The following is a 17572-nucleotide window of genomic DNA, read 5'->3' on the forward strand; positions in this document are numbered from 1 at the left end:
TACCGCTCCTATTTACTCCTCTGCCACATAACTGTAGGGTAATGTAATGTAATGCTTGTAGGGTAATGGGGCAGTTGAGGGAGCTTGGAACTCCTGATGCTTTACTAATCCAAAGACCATATTACAATGAACCATTCATTCATTAAAGGGGTTTTCCATGACCTAGAAGAGGCCATTAATGTTTGATCAGTGGGGTATACTTCTGGGATTGCATCCTCATCACCATACATACGGGTGTGGATGTGCTTGGTACAGCAGCTTAGTTCTTATTACTGGAATGCAAAGGATGGGCCTCAAAGGCAACCTGTCACCATGAAAATGCATTATAGTCTCCAGTCATCATGTCATAGAGAAAGAAGAGCTAAGTGGATTGATATATAGATTTGTGGGATAAATGTTTCCATTTATTTCTCTGTTCTCTCTATGCTTATGAGTAATTGAGTCCAGTGGGTGAATGTGAATGACAGCCTCCCCTCTACGACTGTGCATACAGAGATAACTGTCAATCACTGTTTGAACCGCCCACTGGACTCCATTACTCCAGGACAGAGGTATACATGGATAAATGGTTAATTTTTCCCACAAACCTTTGTATCAATCTGCTCAGTTCCTCCTGCTCTATAACATGCTGCCTGCAGATTACACATTTTCATGGTGACAAATTCCCTTTAAATGTGGGAATTGTTTAATGTAATGAAATAATGTGATATTAATAAATGCATGATGCATTTAACATGATTTGTCATTGTTTCTCCACATTGCTTACTTATAGAACTATTGCTCTTCAGTAATGCTAGGCATAGAGATCTATTTGCAATTGCATCCCCTGCATATTCTAAGGGTACAGTCATAGGGTATAGTTATGGCATGGCTATGGTGAGGACAAAAACTTGGCAGCTATGCCATCTGCCACATATTGCATTAAAATGCATTACAAACTGATTGTGTATTGTGTTCCAAGGTATTAGCAGCATGGTTTTGCAGGTTACCATGCAGCCATTCACTATAAACAGTCTATAATAAAATAATGGAATATGGTTGCAGCTGGCATGGCTGCGCAGGTTTCGGCTGTGCCACCACAGTGTCTTCGGGGGGTTATGACTGCACTCCATGGTTGTACTGTTATTGCTGTTGTTTTCCAATGTAGTATTGCCAATACAGGGCTGTTACGTAAAATGCTAAATTTGCAGCAGATTAAAAGCAAGATTGAGTCTCTTTAGGCATATTTGAAGATGGCACTTGCTCTTGGTAATCTTTAAAGGGGGTCAAAACAGCTTAGAATTGGGATTTCAGGTTAAAAAAGTGATTCTCTCCTTCACTGGTCCCCTGCCACGTCAGTTCTGATGCTATCAGGTCTCTACTTGCTCTCAACACGCAGGAAATGCCTGAACAAGTCCACGCAGCCAATCACTGGCCACAATGGGAACCCCTAAGATTGTGATTGTCCGAGAGGGCATTTCCTGTGTGTCAAGAGACACCAGGAAGTAGAGACCATTGCCGACCCAGGAAGATATTTCATTTTTACAACTTTATTATATTTAGACTGCTGTATTATTTCACCCGTTAACTGTCTTTGTCTTATCTGAACCTTCTCCAGCTACAAGACCCTGGTGACTGAACATGAAGCTTTGATGCAGAAATACTTACATTTACTGCAGATTGTAGAGACCGAGAAGAAAGTTGCCAAACAGTTGAGACAACAGATAGAAGATGGCGAAGTGGAGGTTGAGCGCCTCAAATCTGAGGTGGGGTCCTCCTTATAATAAATCACTTCCAGTATTTAGATGTTGTATTCTGCCTCCTCTAGTGTAAGGATAAAAGTGGTTGTCCATCCAATATGTTATAGTTATGGGGGCAGTGGGGGACCAAGTGAGCTCGTCCAAGTCCGTCTATAATATGTCCTGTGGTGGAACATTGTACTATATATATATATATATATATATATATATATATATATATATACATACACACAGATAATCTGAGTGACATGTCCTGTTGCAAAATCGGGGGGTACAGTATAGACCAATGGTAATTTGTGGTGTGTTATGTATCCAGATTACAGTTGTGCACATGAGCAGTCACCTGACCATGTTGCAGCTCAGTCCTATATAAATGAATGGGTCTGAGCTGCAATACCAAGCACAGCCACTATACTATAGACAGCACTGAGCTTGGTAAGTAGTGAAGAGGCTGCAGCTATCAATATAGTCCTGGATATCCTCTTAAAAGAAGAGCACTAGTTTATTGCACCATGTTAGGGAATTACAGTTTAGGTCATTTCCTAGTATATGATGTCAGATTTACTTAGTTTAGACTGAAATGTACTGCTAGTCCTTGAGGTCTCCCCCGCATCCCCTTCTTTTCCGATAGGCCCCTGACATGTGCGCAGTATTGGGTGTACAGGTGATGATGTGCAGTTACCTCCATTGTGTGTAGTGTTAATGCGTTCAGCGCTGTGTACTTTTCATGTAGTGCTCCCTTTTGTGTTGAGATAAATAGGAGGAGGACATGGTGTCATTGGGATGTGATGTCTGTGTCACAGCTGCTGACACTTTGATGTGCTAATGAGAATTATTTGATATTAAAAGCTGAAAACTTTGAATATTTATGACGATAAGATTTTGTGCTTTTCATAAGCAATTGACGATCATTGACTGGGGTAGTTTTATTCAATCCCGCGCTAATCCTGAGATAAATGGATCACCGCAGAAAACTTTTTTAAAGGGGAAATGTTCAAAAAAGTTTATATAGTTCTATTTCATGAGTTTTATTTTTTGCTGTAAGCAGAGATTTACGGAGCAGTTTGAAGGGTTCATACATTACAAGATGATTAGAGATAAGCGAACAGTAAAATGTTCGAGGTTCGATATTCATATCAAGTAGCCCCTAAATATTCGACTACTCGAATCGAATATCGAACCCTATTATAGTCTATGGGGGGAAAATGCTCGTTTCAGGGGTAGGCAACGTTTGATCAAATTATACTTACCAGGTCCACGAGTGAGGGTCGGGCTGGATCCTCCGAGAAATCTTCTCCTTTCAGCGTCCCCGCGGCGTCTTCCGGCTCTTCATTCACTCTGGCAGGCATCGGGCCTGGGCAGAGCCGACTGCGCATGCCCGCACTACAAGCGGACATGTGCAGTCAGCTCTGCCCAGGCCCAATGCCTGCAGAGTGAATGAAGAGCCGGAAGACGCTGTGGGGAAGCTGCACGGAGAAGACTTCTAAAGGTAGGAGAAGAACCAGCGTTGATTGGCCGACTGTATAGCATTAGGCCAATCAATGCTGGTTCTGCATCGAACTTTTACATTCGAATAGCGAGTGGTACTCGATCGAGTACGGGTATTTCGAATACCGTAGTATTCGATCGAATACCTACTCGATCGAGTACTACTCGCTCATCTCTAAAGATGATGCATTTCCCCTTGTGTTTGCAGTATTGAGGGCAAGGTTCACACTACTGTTGCTAATGTCTGTTGCTGTCATCCATTACAGGAAGACAGCAACGGACATTAAATGAAAGTCCCCTCTGTCTGGTATCCTTCATTCGCACCAATGTAAAGAACATTCTTTCTTCCGTCATATTTTTTCCTTTGCTGGACTTTTTCTTCCACTACTAAAGTAAATACACTTGATGGGGAAAAAAATGACAGAAAATGTAGTAGGAATGTCACTTAAGATGAAAGGAGCACAATGGTCACCACTAGTGGCCAAAAATCTATCCAGTTCTTCAGGGTAAGATTAGGCAAGGTTGGCTGCCATATGCACGTGTGATGGCCAATGGGCACACAAATTTTGGAAACCTGTAGCCCTTAGCCCCCACATGTTGGTAGGGTTGCAGCCACTCCAACTGTTCATAGTCTAACTCACAAGCACTATACATTGAATTAAAGTTATGCTTGGCCAGAGTGTCCTTGCCATATAAATGGTGGTGGTAGACGGACCCCTAAGGCAGCTCTACAGTGGGGGGGACTTTATGATAGAACCTCACTTATCTCTTTATAGCACCACCTGTGAGGAATATATACATATGTCAGATTATACTACTGGTGGTAGTGTCATTTATTCAAGTGTGCTACCACTAATATAGGGCTACCTCTATAGGTAACCAGTCCTCAGTACCGGAGTGTACATTTTATATAATACCCACTTGGGTTGACTTTTTAATTAATAGATTTCCAGGAGGAATAGCAGAGGGATTGTACAAAAAAAAAAAAAATATTATTTAATTGGAAATGCAAGATTTTACAAAATAGCCTTGTCAGGGGAGTTGACAGATCATCTTTTGAAAGGGGTATTCAAGTAACAAGAAATGACCCCCTATTCAAAGGATAGGGGGTAATTTGCTAATTGGTGGGGGTCACCCTGTTGGGATCCCAACCAATCACGTAAACTAGAATGTTTAGTGCCCCAGTGTGAATGGAGCCACAGGCTGAGCATTGTGTGCACTGTTCTATTCATTCAATGCAAAGCGCCAAAGATAACCAAGCGCCTTGTTTCAGCTATCTCTGGTGGTCCGAATTAATTTCACAATGTGTGCACTACCCGACCTGCTGCTCTATTGTATCAAATATTAGCCGATAGTCAGCATAGATCTTATAATTGTGAACTATGTCGTGTTTTAATGCGTATTTCTTTCTAAATGCTTCTACTAGATTGCATCTTTACTGAAGGACAATGAGCGGATTCAGTCCACTCCAAGCTCTGCGGCAACTGAGGACACTGACATCAAGAAAATAAAGAAGGTAAAGCGACCTGTGTCCTACAATGAACATGAATTGTCATGGAGCCCTTTATACTGTCTTCTATATGCTGTCTGTGTACACCATCTGCAGGTGCAGAGCTTCTTACGTGGTTGGCTATGCCGGCGGAAGTGGAAGAGCATAATCCAGGATTACTCAAGATCTCCGCATGCAGACAGCATGCGTAAGAGGAACCAGGTGGTGTTCAGCATGTTGGAGGCAGAGGCAGAGTATGTGCAGCAACTGCATATCCTGGTCAACAACTTCCTGCGCCCTCTACGTATGGCGGCCAGTTCAAAGAAGCCGCCGATCACTCACGATGACGTCAGCAGCATCTTTCTCAATAGGTAGACATTTCATAGCCTTCCATGTTATATTTCCTAACTTTATCTCTAACATTTGACACGTCTTTTCATTTTATTAATGGTATTTCTGTACTTTACCTTTTTTCTTTTGCAGTGAAACCATCATGTTTTTGCACCAGATCTTTTATCAGGGTCTGAAGGCGAGAATCTCCAGCTGGCCCACACTGGTGTTGGGTGAGATATGGTTTCTGCTTGTCGTATTGTCATCTGGTATTTTTTCAATCTTTGTTCATTTCGGTTTCTCTGGTTTTCTGTGTTTCTTTCCTTAGCTGATCTCTTTGACATTCTTTTGCCAATGCTAAACATTTACCAAGAATTTGTGCGGAACCATCAGTACAGTCTGCAGATCCTGGCTCACTGCAAGCAGAACCGAGACTTTGACAAACTACTGAAACAATATGAGGCCAAACCAGACTGTGAGGAGCGGACTCTGGAAACCTTTCTCACCTACCCAATGTTCCAGGTCTCTGTCATTAAATAATGGTTACCCTGGTTATACTAGTTAAAAGCTTATCATGGCCAAGACGGGAATAACTGGCTGCAAATTTTAGACCACCAGGATTTAACTTATGGCTATTCTGTATTGTCTCCATAGCTCCTGTTCACTTGTATGGGACTTACAGAAACAGCATAGAACTGCTTTGCTGGGCTGTTTCCATAAGTCCCACGCAGTGGTTAGGATGTACAACCAGTTATTCCTGTCTCAGTTATGATTTTCCAAGATAGGAATAGCCATTTAAGGCTAAGGCCCCACGTTTTAGAAGTACAGCTTTGTTTGTTGCAGATTTTTTTTGCAATTTTTTGAGCCAAAGCCAAGAATGCCTACAAAAGGATTAGGATCGGAAGTTCTTATACTTCTACCTTCTGCTCAATCCACTTCTGGCTTGGACAACAAAATCTGCAGCCAAAAAAGCTGCGTTTCCGCAACATGGGACCTCATCCTTAAGGGCTTCTCTATGATTTTAAAAATTGATAAGTTATCAATTAAATAGACCATCACTCTTTGGGGAGTCCAATTAACCCAGAGAAGGGGTCAATTTGGGAATCCATCTATTTCAATTGTCACTAGTGTCTCACCATACAGATATAGCCACTTTCAACTTAAATTTGATAACTTGGTGCACCTTTACATGTTACAACAAAAAGCCATTGAAAAAGTCAAGTTAAAGTGATTAGCAATTATTTACTAAAACTACTGTCACTTCTGTGCAGAGTCCACTGCAAATCGGCAGATGAAAAAGTCCTGCACGAAGGACCTTGTCTTCTGCCAGTTTCAGTTTAAAAATGACATATACCCGTCGAACCCCGTTCATAGTCAATGCGGTCTGCCAAGGTCTGTGTAATTGCTGTTTTAGCAGTATGCCTCTCCGTTGTTTTCGTCCTCCGACAGACCCAAGCAATGGAGATTCAGCACTCGTGTGAACCTAGCGTTAACGTGTTAAAAGTCAGCTTACATGGCTACATCTGTATTTAACGTATTGATAATAGAGGGATGCTGCAGGACTGACATCTGGTGGCCAGATGACAAAATTATGTCTACTCCATCTCCAAAATTTTAGAACCCTTTTTTACAGTATCAGCAAAGTGAATGTGATTATGGTTACTTTCATCCACACATTGCAGGAAAAAAATCTGCAAAACAGCTGTATTTTCAATGCAGAATGTTCATTTTAGCGGTGGAATAATGAGTGTTTCCCCTATAGATCTAAGAGAGGAATTAAAAATGCAGCAAAAAATTAGATTTTTTTCTGCAACGTTTTTTTTTAGCTGTGTTTCACTACATGGCACCTTATCCTTAAATTGTAGTCCATTGTCCATTTGTGATGTCTGAAGTCAGTGCTGTGTCTTCTGGCTTTCTGCATAATAAAATATAATGTAATATCATCTCTATGAATACTGAGTCCATTGAGGCTTTGGTTTCTGGTAGAGTTCCCCTTTAATCTGGGTAATGACAGAGATGCAGATAATGCATTATTTACCTGTTCTTTGTAGATCCCACGTTATATCCTCACATTACATGAATTACTGGCTCATACTCCACATGAGCACGTGGAGCGCAACAGTCTGGAGTATGCCAAGTCCAAGCTGGAAGAGCTGTCAAGGTGAGGCCAGCTACTTTATACTATTGTACTGCTTGTTGTAGACTGTGATCAGATGATATAGCAGATTAATAAACGTAACTGCCCAGTACAGATATATATTCTTGTCTTCCTCAGGATAATGCATGATGAAGTCAGTGAAACAGAAAATATCCGGAAGAATTTGGCCATTGAGAGGATGATTGTTGAAGGCTGTGAAATATTGCTTGATACCAGTCAGACCTTTGTGCGTCAAGGTATGATATACATCGGACCCGTGGGTACTATTTTGTTACGATGTAGTATGTGACAAAGTAATGTTTTTCTTAGGTGAATTAAGTTAAATCCAGCCGAACCTCCTTTTTTAATAGCTCCAATATAGTTTTACTGTTTAGCAATTCAGAAGTGTTTGGCCATGTAGGTGGAACCTTTAAAACGATTGTGTGGTGATAGAAATGGTTATGGTCCCCCCACCACCCCCGATGATTTGCTTCGCAGAGGTCTAACTCCTCAGCCCCCCGCTGCTGCTCCAGTTCCCTGTGAGATCAGCGACTCTGCTCTACTCCAGATACAGATCTATAGTGTAGTGCAGAGTCGGCCATGTGATCTCAATGCAAAGTGCCAGCAGCAGAGACTTCTTCTTCCCCACTATGCTCTTCAAAGTACCGTATTTTTCGGACTATAAGACGCACCTAGGTTTTAGAGGAGGAAAATAGGGAAAAAAAATTTTGAAGCAAAAACTGGTAAAATATTTATTATATGGGAGTTGTAGTTTTGCAACAGCTGCAAGGCCACATTGACAGGTGACCCTGCAGCTGTACGGGGATGCATAGAGCGTTTTTTTTTGCGGGGCCAGCTGTACTTTTTAGTTATACCATTTTGGGGGATATCTATTGCTTAGATCACCTTGTATTGAAAAAAAAAACAGGAGGTGATTTAGAACTTTTATTTATTTCATATTTTTAAAGCTTTTTTTTTTTTTTAACTATTTTATTCCCCCCGGGGGCTTGAACCTGCGGTCACTTGATCGCAAGTCCCATAGACGGCAATACAACTGTATTGCCGTCTATGGGACATTCTGTATATTAGTATTACGGCGGCTGGTCATAGAGACCAGCCGCAATAATAATATATAGCAGTGACAGGCCGGGGAGCCTCATTAGGCTCCCGGCTGTCACCCGGACAGGTTGGCTCCTGCGATATCGCCGCGCAGGAGCCGGCCTGCAACTTTACAGGTACGGGGCCGGTGGGGACCGCCCCCGGGGGAGAAGGGGCCACGGATACTGACCCGGCATCCGCTGTACTAGAGAGGCGGATGCCGGGGAGGGATAGACGCCGGGGCCTGAGACATCGCTACGATCCTCTGCCCTTCATGAAGCCAGCAGCGGGGGGACGGAGGAGCCCCTGCCGCTGCCTGGCTTCATGCAGGGCAGAGGAGCGCAGCGATGTCTCAGGCCCCGGCACCTGTAATGGCGTCTATCACTTGCCGGCTTCCGCCTCTCTATTACAGCGGATGCCAGGCGCCACCTTCAGACTATAAGACGCACCCTTCTTTTCCCCAAAAATTTTGGGGAAAAAAAGTGCGTCTTATAGTCCGAAAAATACGGTAATTCATTTGGGCTCAGGGGACCATAACCTATATAGTGTCCTGAATGAACTTTAATAAAAGAAGTGTTATATCAACATACAACCTCTTTAACCCATCTATGACCTGCACTTATTAACTCACTATCCAATAAAAAATGTTAAGGCCGGAAACACCACGATTTTGGAAATCGTAGCATGTCAATTATATCTACGGAAACACCGGCGGCTTCCCGGTAGATATAATTGTAACAGAAAGTCCTCAGAGGAAAACTCTGCGAGAAGAACTGCGATGCGTTCCTGCTGCGGTTTTTCCTGCAGTGCTTTATAGCTGCGGGTCGACCCGTGGGGCCTTAACCTAAGGCAACTTTATAGAACCCTGATTTTAATTGCTGCCTTTCAACAGGCGGCACTAGAGGCTCAGCTTTACGGAAAGAAGATTCATTTACATTCCATGTTGCAGTCATATAAACCAATAGAAACAGCACAATTGTACATCCCAAAAAACTGTGCACTATCATGCTCCCCAAGAAACTACACATCCTCATGGCTCCTAGAATTTGTGCTGCCTCGGGAAATACCTTCACTAACTTGCGATGGTAAATGGGGCTTGTATTTAATATGTCTCCTCTAAAACACTAGGCAGAACTAAGGGGACAAAGGGAGGGCGTCTGTGGGGCACCAGGTACCCACCAATGGGCGAAGCAGAGCAAACCATTGAAAGAATATCCCTGGTCAGATGGTTTCCAGATAGAAATATACTGTATCATACTATACTGTGGGAAGTTAGTACAGAAGATAAAATAACTCTTTTATTTCCTGAAGTGTGTTATTTATGAAGCGCTTAAGGTGACAATGTCAATGGGGAAATGATAGGTCCTCTTAAAATTGCAGGTTGCCTGATTCAAGTGCCAATGTCAGAGAAAAGTAGGATGACACGCGGGCGGCTGGGGTCTTTATCTCTGCGGAAGGAGGGAGAGCGACAATGTTTCTTGTTCTCCAAACATCTTCTAATCTGTACACGTAGCTCTGGAGGGAAGCTGCACCTCACAAAGGTAAGACCAACACATGTATAGTGGTCAACACCATTGTACAGTAAATGGAGTAATGTTATTTATTATGTACGGGTCTATAAAATATTCTTACTAAGGAATGCATCCAGAAATCTGCCCCGTGTCTAAGCTAGATTCTTCTAGCAAGCTTTGCTTCTTGTGCCTTTTGCATTCTAGTTGCAGTTTTTATACTGTGAACAGTACAAGGTTCTGATAGAGGAAAAAAATCCCCCAGAATGAAATGCAGCAGTGTCATCAATCTAATAAATCATTAGAAACTACAGGAAATGTCAATGTGTATATTTAATCAGTCAAGGCAAGTATACTGACATAGTTAATAGGGATATTACATTACAAACACTTGTTCCCTATGACAAGTGTTGCATTGCTGGGGGTTCAGCTGGTGGCTCTCTCTGTGATTAGGACAATGAGAGATTGAAGGTTCCCCGGCATCCATTCTGTGAATGAAGCGCCGGATCACTTTTGTGACCGGCATGTTATTCCCTTACTATGGGGCTACAATAGATTGTAGTTCTGGCAGCCCCATAGCAATGAATAGAGCATCCGTCATGCAAGCACACTGGCACTTTGTACACATGGATTATGCAGAGGGACTATCAGTCCCCAATTCTCCTTATTGCCGGAAAAGTCAAAATCCCAGACATGTAACACTTACCCTTATGTGGATAAGGAATAAGTATCTGTAATGAAACAACCCCTGTAAGCTGGACATACATATTAAAGAATTGTCAGCAGAACTTGCCAATTTTATTGGGATCGTACAAACATCTAATGAAGAGTCCCAACTATGTCCCAATGGCAGATGTTGGTGGAAATAAGTCTTGGACAGTTGGATTTCAGCTGCTCAGTCCTTTTCTTGTGTAGATAAGACACTGCTAGAGGTCCCTGGCAGTGACTTTCTATCCTCACCTGGTCCACAGCGTATGTACGCTTGCCTAGGACATACTGGAGGTTGTATAGTGTCCTAGAGATTGTATAGTGTCCTGGAGGGTTTATGATATACTGGATCCTGTATAGTGTCCTGGAGGGTTTATGATCTACTGGAACCTGTATGGTGTCCTGGAGAGTGTATGGTGTCCTGGAGAGTGTATGGTGTCCTGGAGGGTTTATGGTGTCCTGGAGAGTGTATGGTGTCCTGGAGAGTGTATGGTGTCCTGGAGAGTGTATGGTGTCCTGGAGGGTTTATGGTGTCCTGGAGAGCGTATGGTGTCCTGGAGAGCGTATGGTGTCCTGGAGAGTGTATGGTGTCCTGGAGAGTGTATGGTGTCCTGGAGAGTGTATGGTGTACTGGAGGGTTTATGATGTCCTGGAGAGCGTATGGTGTACTGGAGGGTTTATGATGTCCTGGAGAGCGTATGGTGTCCTGGAGGGTTTATGATGTCCTGGAGAGCGTATGGTGTCCTGGAGAGCGTATGGTGTCCTGGAGAGCGTATGGTGTCCTGGAGAGTGTATGGTGTCCTGGAGAGTTTATGGTGTCCTGGAGAGTGTATGATGTCCAGGAGGGTTTATGGTGTCCTGGAGGGTGTATGGTGTCCTGTAGAGTGTATGGTGTCCTGGAGAGTGTATGGTGTCCTGGAGGGTTTATGATGTCCTGGAGAGCGTATGGTGTCCTGGAGAGCGTATGGTGTCCTGGAGAGCGTATGGTGTCCTGGAGAGCGTATGGTGTCCTGGAGAGTGTATGGTGTCCTGGAGAGTGTATGGTGTCCTGGAGGGTTTATGGTGTCCTGGAGAGTGTATGGTGTCCTGGAGAGTGTATGGTGTCCTGGAGGGTTTATGGTGTCCTGGAGGGTGTATGGTGTCCTGGAGGGTGTATGGTGTCCTGGAGAGTGTATGGTGTCCTGGAGAGTGTATGGTGTCCTGGAGAGTGTATGGTGTCCTGGAGAGTGTATGGTGTCCTGGAGAGTGTATGGTGTCCTGGAGAGTGTATGGTGTCCTGGAAGGTTTGTGGTATACCATAACCTGTATGGTGTCTTGAAGGTTGTAAGGTGTTTATGGTATACTGGAGGTTAATAACTATTGCCATTCTCATTTTTGTCACTCTCCTGGGTCACTAGAATTTGTAATATGACAATTAGGTCCCTTTTTGATCATGAATAGACTATATTTTATATATTCAGGCAGAGATGATGATGGACATACAGTAATTTATTGAGCAACATACATATTACACATGTCCCTGGAGTCCCGGTGCTGGGATGCGTCTCTGGTAGTACATACAGTTACACATCTCCTTTCACATCCTAACAATGACTTTGCTGATGCCAACACTACTGTAGTTTCTGATTGAATAAAAGATTTAAAGTTGTTATTTCAGTGTCTAGCCAGCTGGCACAATGTCTTTGTGATTCCTAAGAGGTGTCTCTAGGCCACAAAGCTCTCCAGTTGTGTTTGGTTTGCCAGAGCTCGAATTGCTGGTTTGGATCCTAGTATATCTCTGTTATGTCTAGTTGTCATGTTGAGCACTGAACATATCTGCTGAATCTTTCATCGTCCTTTTCTACTTGTCTTCTAGAACGGAGTGGTATCACTGATGGACTGCACATTACTAGAAGACCAGGATGACGATGACAGTTAGTACAGCCAATGCAAACGCCAAATAACCTTTACTATTGGCTATTTCACCCCCATGACACCTAATTTATTTAGCATTAAACCAAAAAGATGCTGTCCCTTATATCATCTTTTTACTGTGCTCTATAACATGGCATGCTTTCTCCATGCATACTTACCATGTTGTCCACTGTCTCCTGTTGCAGACAGACCTCCCACACAGGATGGGGATCACTTGGACTTTAAGATCTCAGTGGAACCCAAAGATTCTGCACCATTTGTTGTCATTCTGCTGGCATCTTCCAGGCAGGAGAAAGCAGCATGGACCAGTGACATCAGCCAGGTCACCACTGTGTCATCACTGTGTCATCTCCTTGCCACCATAAATGACATGATGTCTTTCCATCTTCATGGTATCATCACCACTACCATATTTTTAGTCTTCCCACTACTAGTGGTCATTTTATCCAGTCTCAAGGAACCCGGCTGTATGTTTCTTCGTCTTTCAACCAGTCTCTGAATGACTCTGAATGTGGTATCCTCCTTATTTTATCTGTTTCTATTACCTTTTACATTACACAATACACAATAAGGCAGATTTCTTAATTGAGTTTAGCAGCGGAATAAGAATTTTAAGCAACGATGTGGAGTTGGTTAAAAAATCAAATAAGAATGATTAATCTCAACAATCCCCCTCCATTTTGGTCTATGGGGTCCCTGCTGGTCTCTATTTTCGGGTTGCATCTGGGCACAAAGAAAATGGCTGAAATTGACTTCTTAGTTAATCACAATGGTGGCAAACCCCAGCTAGTGATAAATGGGCAATTCCACCCTTTCCTAAGTTGAGACGGGACTAGGATGTAGATACCAGCAGGAATCTAAAGTGTCACAACAGAAGTAAAAGGGTATCAGTCAGTAATGCTTGTAGCAAAATAAAATTATCCTGCTAGAAAACCCCTTTAAGAGTATGTTACCTTGTAGGAATTTGGCATTGATTTTGAGATGGGTTCTGCTCTGTATCTGCCGACCGTTGTTTTCAATGGGAGGCAGAGATTGAAGCAGGACCCTGAAAAAAATAAGCATCTTGCTCCATTTTACCGTGGATCTGCTGCAGAACCTGCGGATGGAGACACATTCATCTGCGGCTGATCAGCGAGTGAGAGCTCTTCTGCAACTCCTCAATTCATTTTTCATTGTCTGAAAGGGCCCTAAGGATTGGGACACCTATGTAAGTGACTATCCCGCTGCATACTAGAGCAGCAATGTAGTGGATGGGAGTTGAACAAATATCAATTATTGCAGCTTGTTCAGACATGATTTTCAACTTGGCAGTGCAAAGGTTGAAAGTTGGGTTAGCTGAATGGGAATCATGATTCAAAGTCAGCCACATTTTCATCTGTTTTTTAGTACAGGTCTGCTGTGAAATATCTGCTGTGTATACCTACAGTAGATCCAACACATGTAGCCTTAGCCTAAAACTGGCCTTATATAGTAATGTTACACTGATTGAAGTTGGCCTAAAATGTACATGTCTCTTAGAAAAGCAAAACCATATGTATATTTGCACATCTTTGCTTTTTGCCCCATTTTTTAGCATAAACATAATAAATATGGCGGCACAGAGCGGGCCAGCCCTCCTAGTTAACCTCACCCACTTTTCTTAATGGTTTTAAAAAGTTAAAGGAGGCGAGACAAGTCGCAAATTCTAACACAAATCTGGCATGCACCATAATATGTCACTTTTGCACTTTATAAAAGTAGCACAAAACGTTTAGTAAATTCCCCGTAAAGTTTCCCAGCTTTAGTCTTAAAGAGGACCTTTCATGAGTTGGGGCACATGCGGTTTTATATACCGCTGGAAAGCCAACAGGGCGATGAATTCAGAGCACTGTCGGCTTTCACGATCTGTGCCCCAGGTGAAGAGCTATCAGTCCCGGTACCGTAGCTCTTTACAGTCAGAAGGGCGTTCCTGACAGTCAGTCAGGGACGCCCTTCTTCACAGCAGCGCCTATAGCGCTATACTGTGAGAGCGGGGAGGAACGCCTCCTCCCTCTCCTCACAGTACTTGTCCATAGACGAGCACTAGCAGGAGTGGAGGGAGGAGGCGTTCCTCCCCTCTCTCACAGTACAGAGCTATAGGCGCTGCTGTGAAGAAGGGCGTCCCTGACTGACTGTCAGGAATGCCCTTCTGACTGTGAAGAGCTACGGTACCGGCACCGATAGCTCTTCACCTGGGGCACAGATCGTGAAAGCCGACAGTACGCTGAATTCAGCACACTGTCAGCTTTCTCGCGGTATATAAAACCGCATGTGCCCCAACTCATGAAAGGTCCTCTTTAAGTCATAGATTTCACTTGTCATTTAAAGCTAGTTATAGTGTATCACAGTTAAAAAGTATAACGCAGGGTAATTAATACAGGTACAAAATATATCGTCCTTGTTCTTGTAAACCATGTGGAAGAATCTGCTTGCTGCTGTGTAGAGTTGGCGACAGACTGGTGTTGTTCTACATTTGTCCTTGTTGGTCTCTTCTGCACCCCATTATTCCCCTCCATGTTGTTCCATTCTCTATGAGTCTCTCTCTACCTACACCTGACCCTGAGTCTGCTCTCTAGTGTGTGGATAACATTCGCTGTAATGGACTGATGATGAATGCCTTTGAGGAGAATTCCAAGGTCACTGTTCCCCAGATGATCAAGTGAGTGGAGAATCTATAATCCTAGAACATTATATAAGCTCATAACTATATGTGAGAATAAAACCAATAACCTGTTACATATATCTATTACACATATGTTAAAGAACTGAAGCTGTAGTCTGCAATCTTTGACAGTTCCATAGAGAATGAATAGAGCAGCAGCATGTACACATGACCTGCCGCTCCATTCATGTATGGGTTCTAGGGATTGGTGGATGTCCAAGCCATAACTTGCTTTGGTGGTATTTGACCACTGTAGGTCGGCTGCTGATACTTTTGAACTGCTTTTTCACTACTAAGGAAGATGCAGATAGCAACCATTTTTACTGAATCCTGCAGCGCCCACTGCAGGTGACATTTAGTATTACATACAGCAACTTCCATTCAAATGAATTGGCGTAATACATAGTTTCCATTCTGGAGAAATCAGCCTATCTCTTTGGGATCCTGAGCATGAGACTCTTGTACTGTTTGTATGACTAAATAGAGAAGTTGCAAAGGGGTCATCTCTTCTGTACAGGGTACGTGTACAATTGAAAAAAGGATTTTGGAAAGCTTTTGAATCCAGCATTGAAAGTACTCTTTTAATGCTTCTGGCTTTGGGTTATTTAAAGGGATACTGTCATCTCTGACATTTATGGCATATCCATGTAGGGTCCACCTCTGGGACCTGCATCTATGATCTCCGTTTCAACTAGTGCTATGACTAAAGTCAATGAAGAGGGTTCACTAGATTCAATGCTAGGGGAGTTCTACCAAGCAAGTACTGTGAATATGGCATAGAATTGTTATTTTATTATTATTTTGTTGTGTCATGTGTTAAATATAAGTATGCATATACTTTTCTGGAACTCTGTTTCCATAGGTCAGACAGCAGCCTGTACTGTGATGATATTGACATTCGATTCAGTAAAACAATGAACTCGTGCAAGGTTCTCCAGATACGCTACGCAAGTGTCGAACGCTTACTGGAACGTCTTACAGACCTGCGCTTCTTAAGCATTGACTTCCTAAACACTTTCCTGCACTCTTATCGAGTCTTCACTACTGCTGATATTGTTCTTGACAAGCTCATAGCTATCTATAGGAAACCAGTCAGTGCAATCCCTGCCAGGTGGGTACTGAGACCAAAGAAAGTCACACTTGACACTTTACGCCTGATATGTATAGACAAATGGGAGAATTGTCTGAGTTATTCTTTCCTTTGTTAGGCTGGGGCCTCACAGGCCAGAAAAGCCGTGATTTGCCCACGGCAGAAACACCATGGAAAAAATAGCAGCGTTTTACAGTACAGGCAAAGTGGATGGGATTCAAATGAATCCCCATGCCCACTTTGCGGTAAAATCCGCAGTGCAAACACACCCCAATTTCCAAAACTGCAGCATGTCAATTATATCTACGGAAACACAAGTGGTTTCCCTATAGATATAATTGTAACAGACATTCCACGGAGGAAAAGTCTGCAAACTTTCTGTTTAAAGCACTGTGGGAAGAACCGCATTGCGTTGCCGCCACATTTTTTTTTGCAACACTGTATTGCTGCGGCACGTCCCGTGGGCCTTAGCCTTAAAGGGGTTGCCCAGGATTTTTTCTTGAATGGGAGCAGAGCTGCAGTATTTGTGTCCAGCCATTATTCAGGGCACAGAACTATCTGCAGTACAGTACAGGGACCAAATGGACCTCTGGACAGCTGATGCGTGATAGATGTGGTAAATGTCTATTTTTAGTTTCTAGTTCAATATCACTTGTAGAGATGAACTTCAGGGTGCATTAAAAAAAAATCTATGGATGTAAATAGAAACCTGTGATAAGGGATATTTACATTCATAGCTCTCATGGCTATTCTGTGAGTCAGGGCCAAAGTCCAAACAGTACATCTGGATCAGGCCCCTGGGTAGTGGGCCCCTTTAAGCAACCCCAATCAAGTGGGACAGTCCCACATTTCGGGTGCTGCCCTGCTGTTTCATGTCCCTTAACGTTGAATACAATGGTGGAGCAAGGAGCTATTATCACCATATAGGCTTTCGCTGATGATGTGTGCAGCAGGGAGGCACAACAGGCGCCGAGGCAGAGACATCTCTTCCAGCAACTCCATAGGAACAGGATTAGGTGAGTATATGTTGTGTTTTTGTTTTATATAAGATAATCGTTGTATAATCCCACCATTTGCATGTAATATATTGATTAAATGGTCAGTGCGGGGTCTACTTGAATGGACACTGTAATGATTGGGCCTATTTACAAACTAAGGCTATAACGCGCCGCTCAGTCTGACACATAAACACGTGTCAGAGTGAGCACAGTAAAACAGAATCCCATTGACTTCAATGGATTCGGTCTTACGCGCGCTACCCATTGAACTCAATGGGAGGCTTTTTTTACCTATTGCTTTCAATGTGATACACATGTGTCAGATTGAGCGGTGCGTTACAACGTGTGAATGCAGCCTAATGGTCACAGACTAAATAGAGTGCAATAAGTTAT

General features: G+C 43.1%; 1 protein-coding gene across 3 annotated transcripts in view; it reads left to right on the top strand.

The window, feature by feature from the left end:
* Window positions 1-17572, top strand: part of RASGRF1 (Ras protein specific guanine nucleotide releasing factor 1) — a 43055-nt gene that overhangs the window by 10555 nt on the left and 14928 nt on the right. For 2 of the 3 annotated variants that reach the window (XM_075273136.1, XM_075273137.1), the window contains exons 3-14: window positions 1598-1745; window positions 4654-4743; window positions 4834-5087; window positions 5200-5279; window positions 5375-5568; window positions 7098-7207; window positions 7322-7440; window positions 9662-9822; window positions 12353-12410; window positions 12597-12733; window positions 15006-15088; window positions 15954-16202. In XM_075273136.1, the coding sequence (XP_075129237.1) occupies window positions 1598-1745; window positions 4654-4743; window positions 4834-5087; window positions 5200-5279; window positions 5375-5568; window positions 7098-7207; window positions 7322-7440; window positions 9662-9822; window positions 12353-12410; window positions 12597-12733; window positions 15006-15088; window positions 15954-16202 (1683 nt within the window). Of the gene's footprint in view, window positions 1-1597; window positions 1746-4653; window positions 4744-4833; window positions 5088-5199; window positions 5280-5374; window positions 5569-7097; window positions 7208-7321; window positions 7441-9661; window positions 9823-12352; window positions 12411-12596; window positions 12734-12788; window positions 12926-15005; window positions 15089-15953; window positions 16203-17572 lie in introns of those variants that run through there. The other variant, XM_075273138.1, reaches the window with a different exon arrangement.

Source organism: Leptodactylus fuscus, chromosome 5 (assembly GCF_031893055.1).
Source record: "Leptodactylus fuscus isolate aLepFus1 chromosome 5, aLepFus1.hap2, whole genome shotgun sequence".
Lineage (NCBI taxonomy): Eukaryota > Metazoa > Chordata > Amphibia > Anura > Leptodactylidae > Leptodactylus > Leptodactylus fuscus.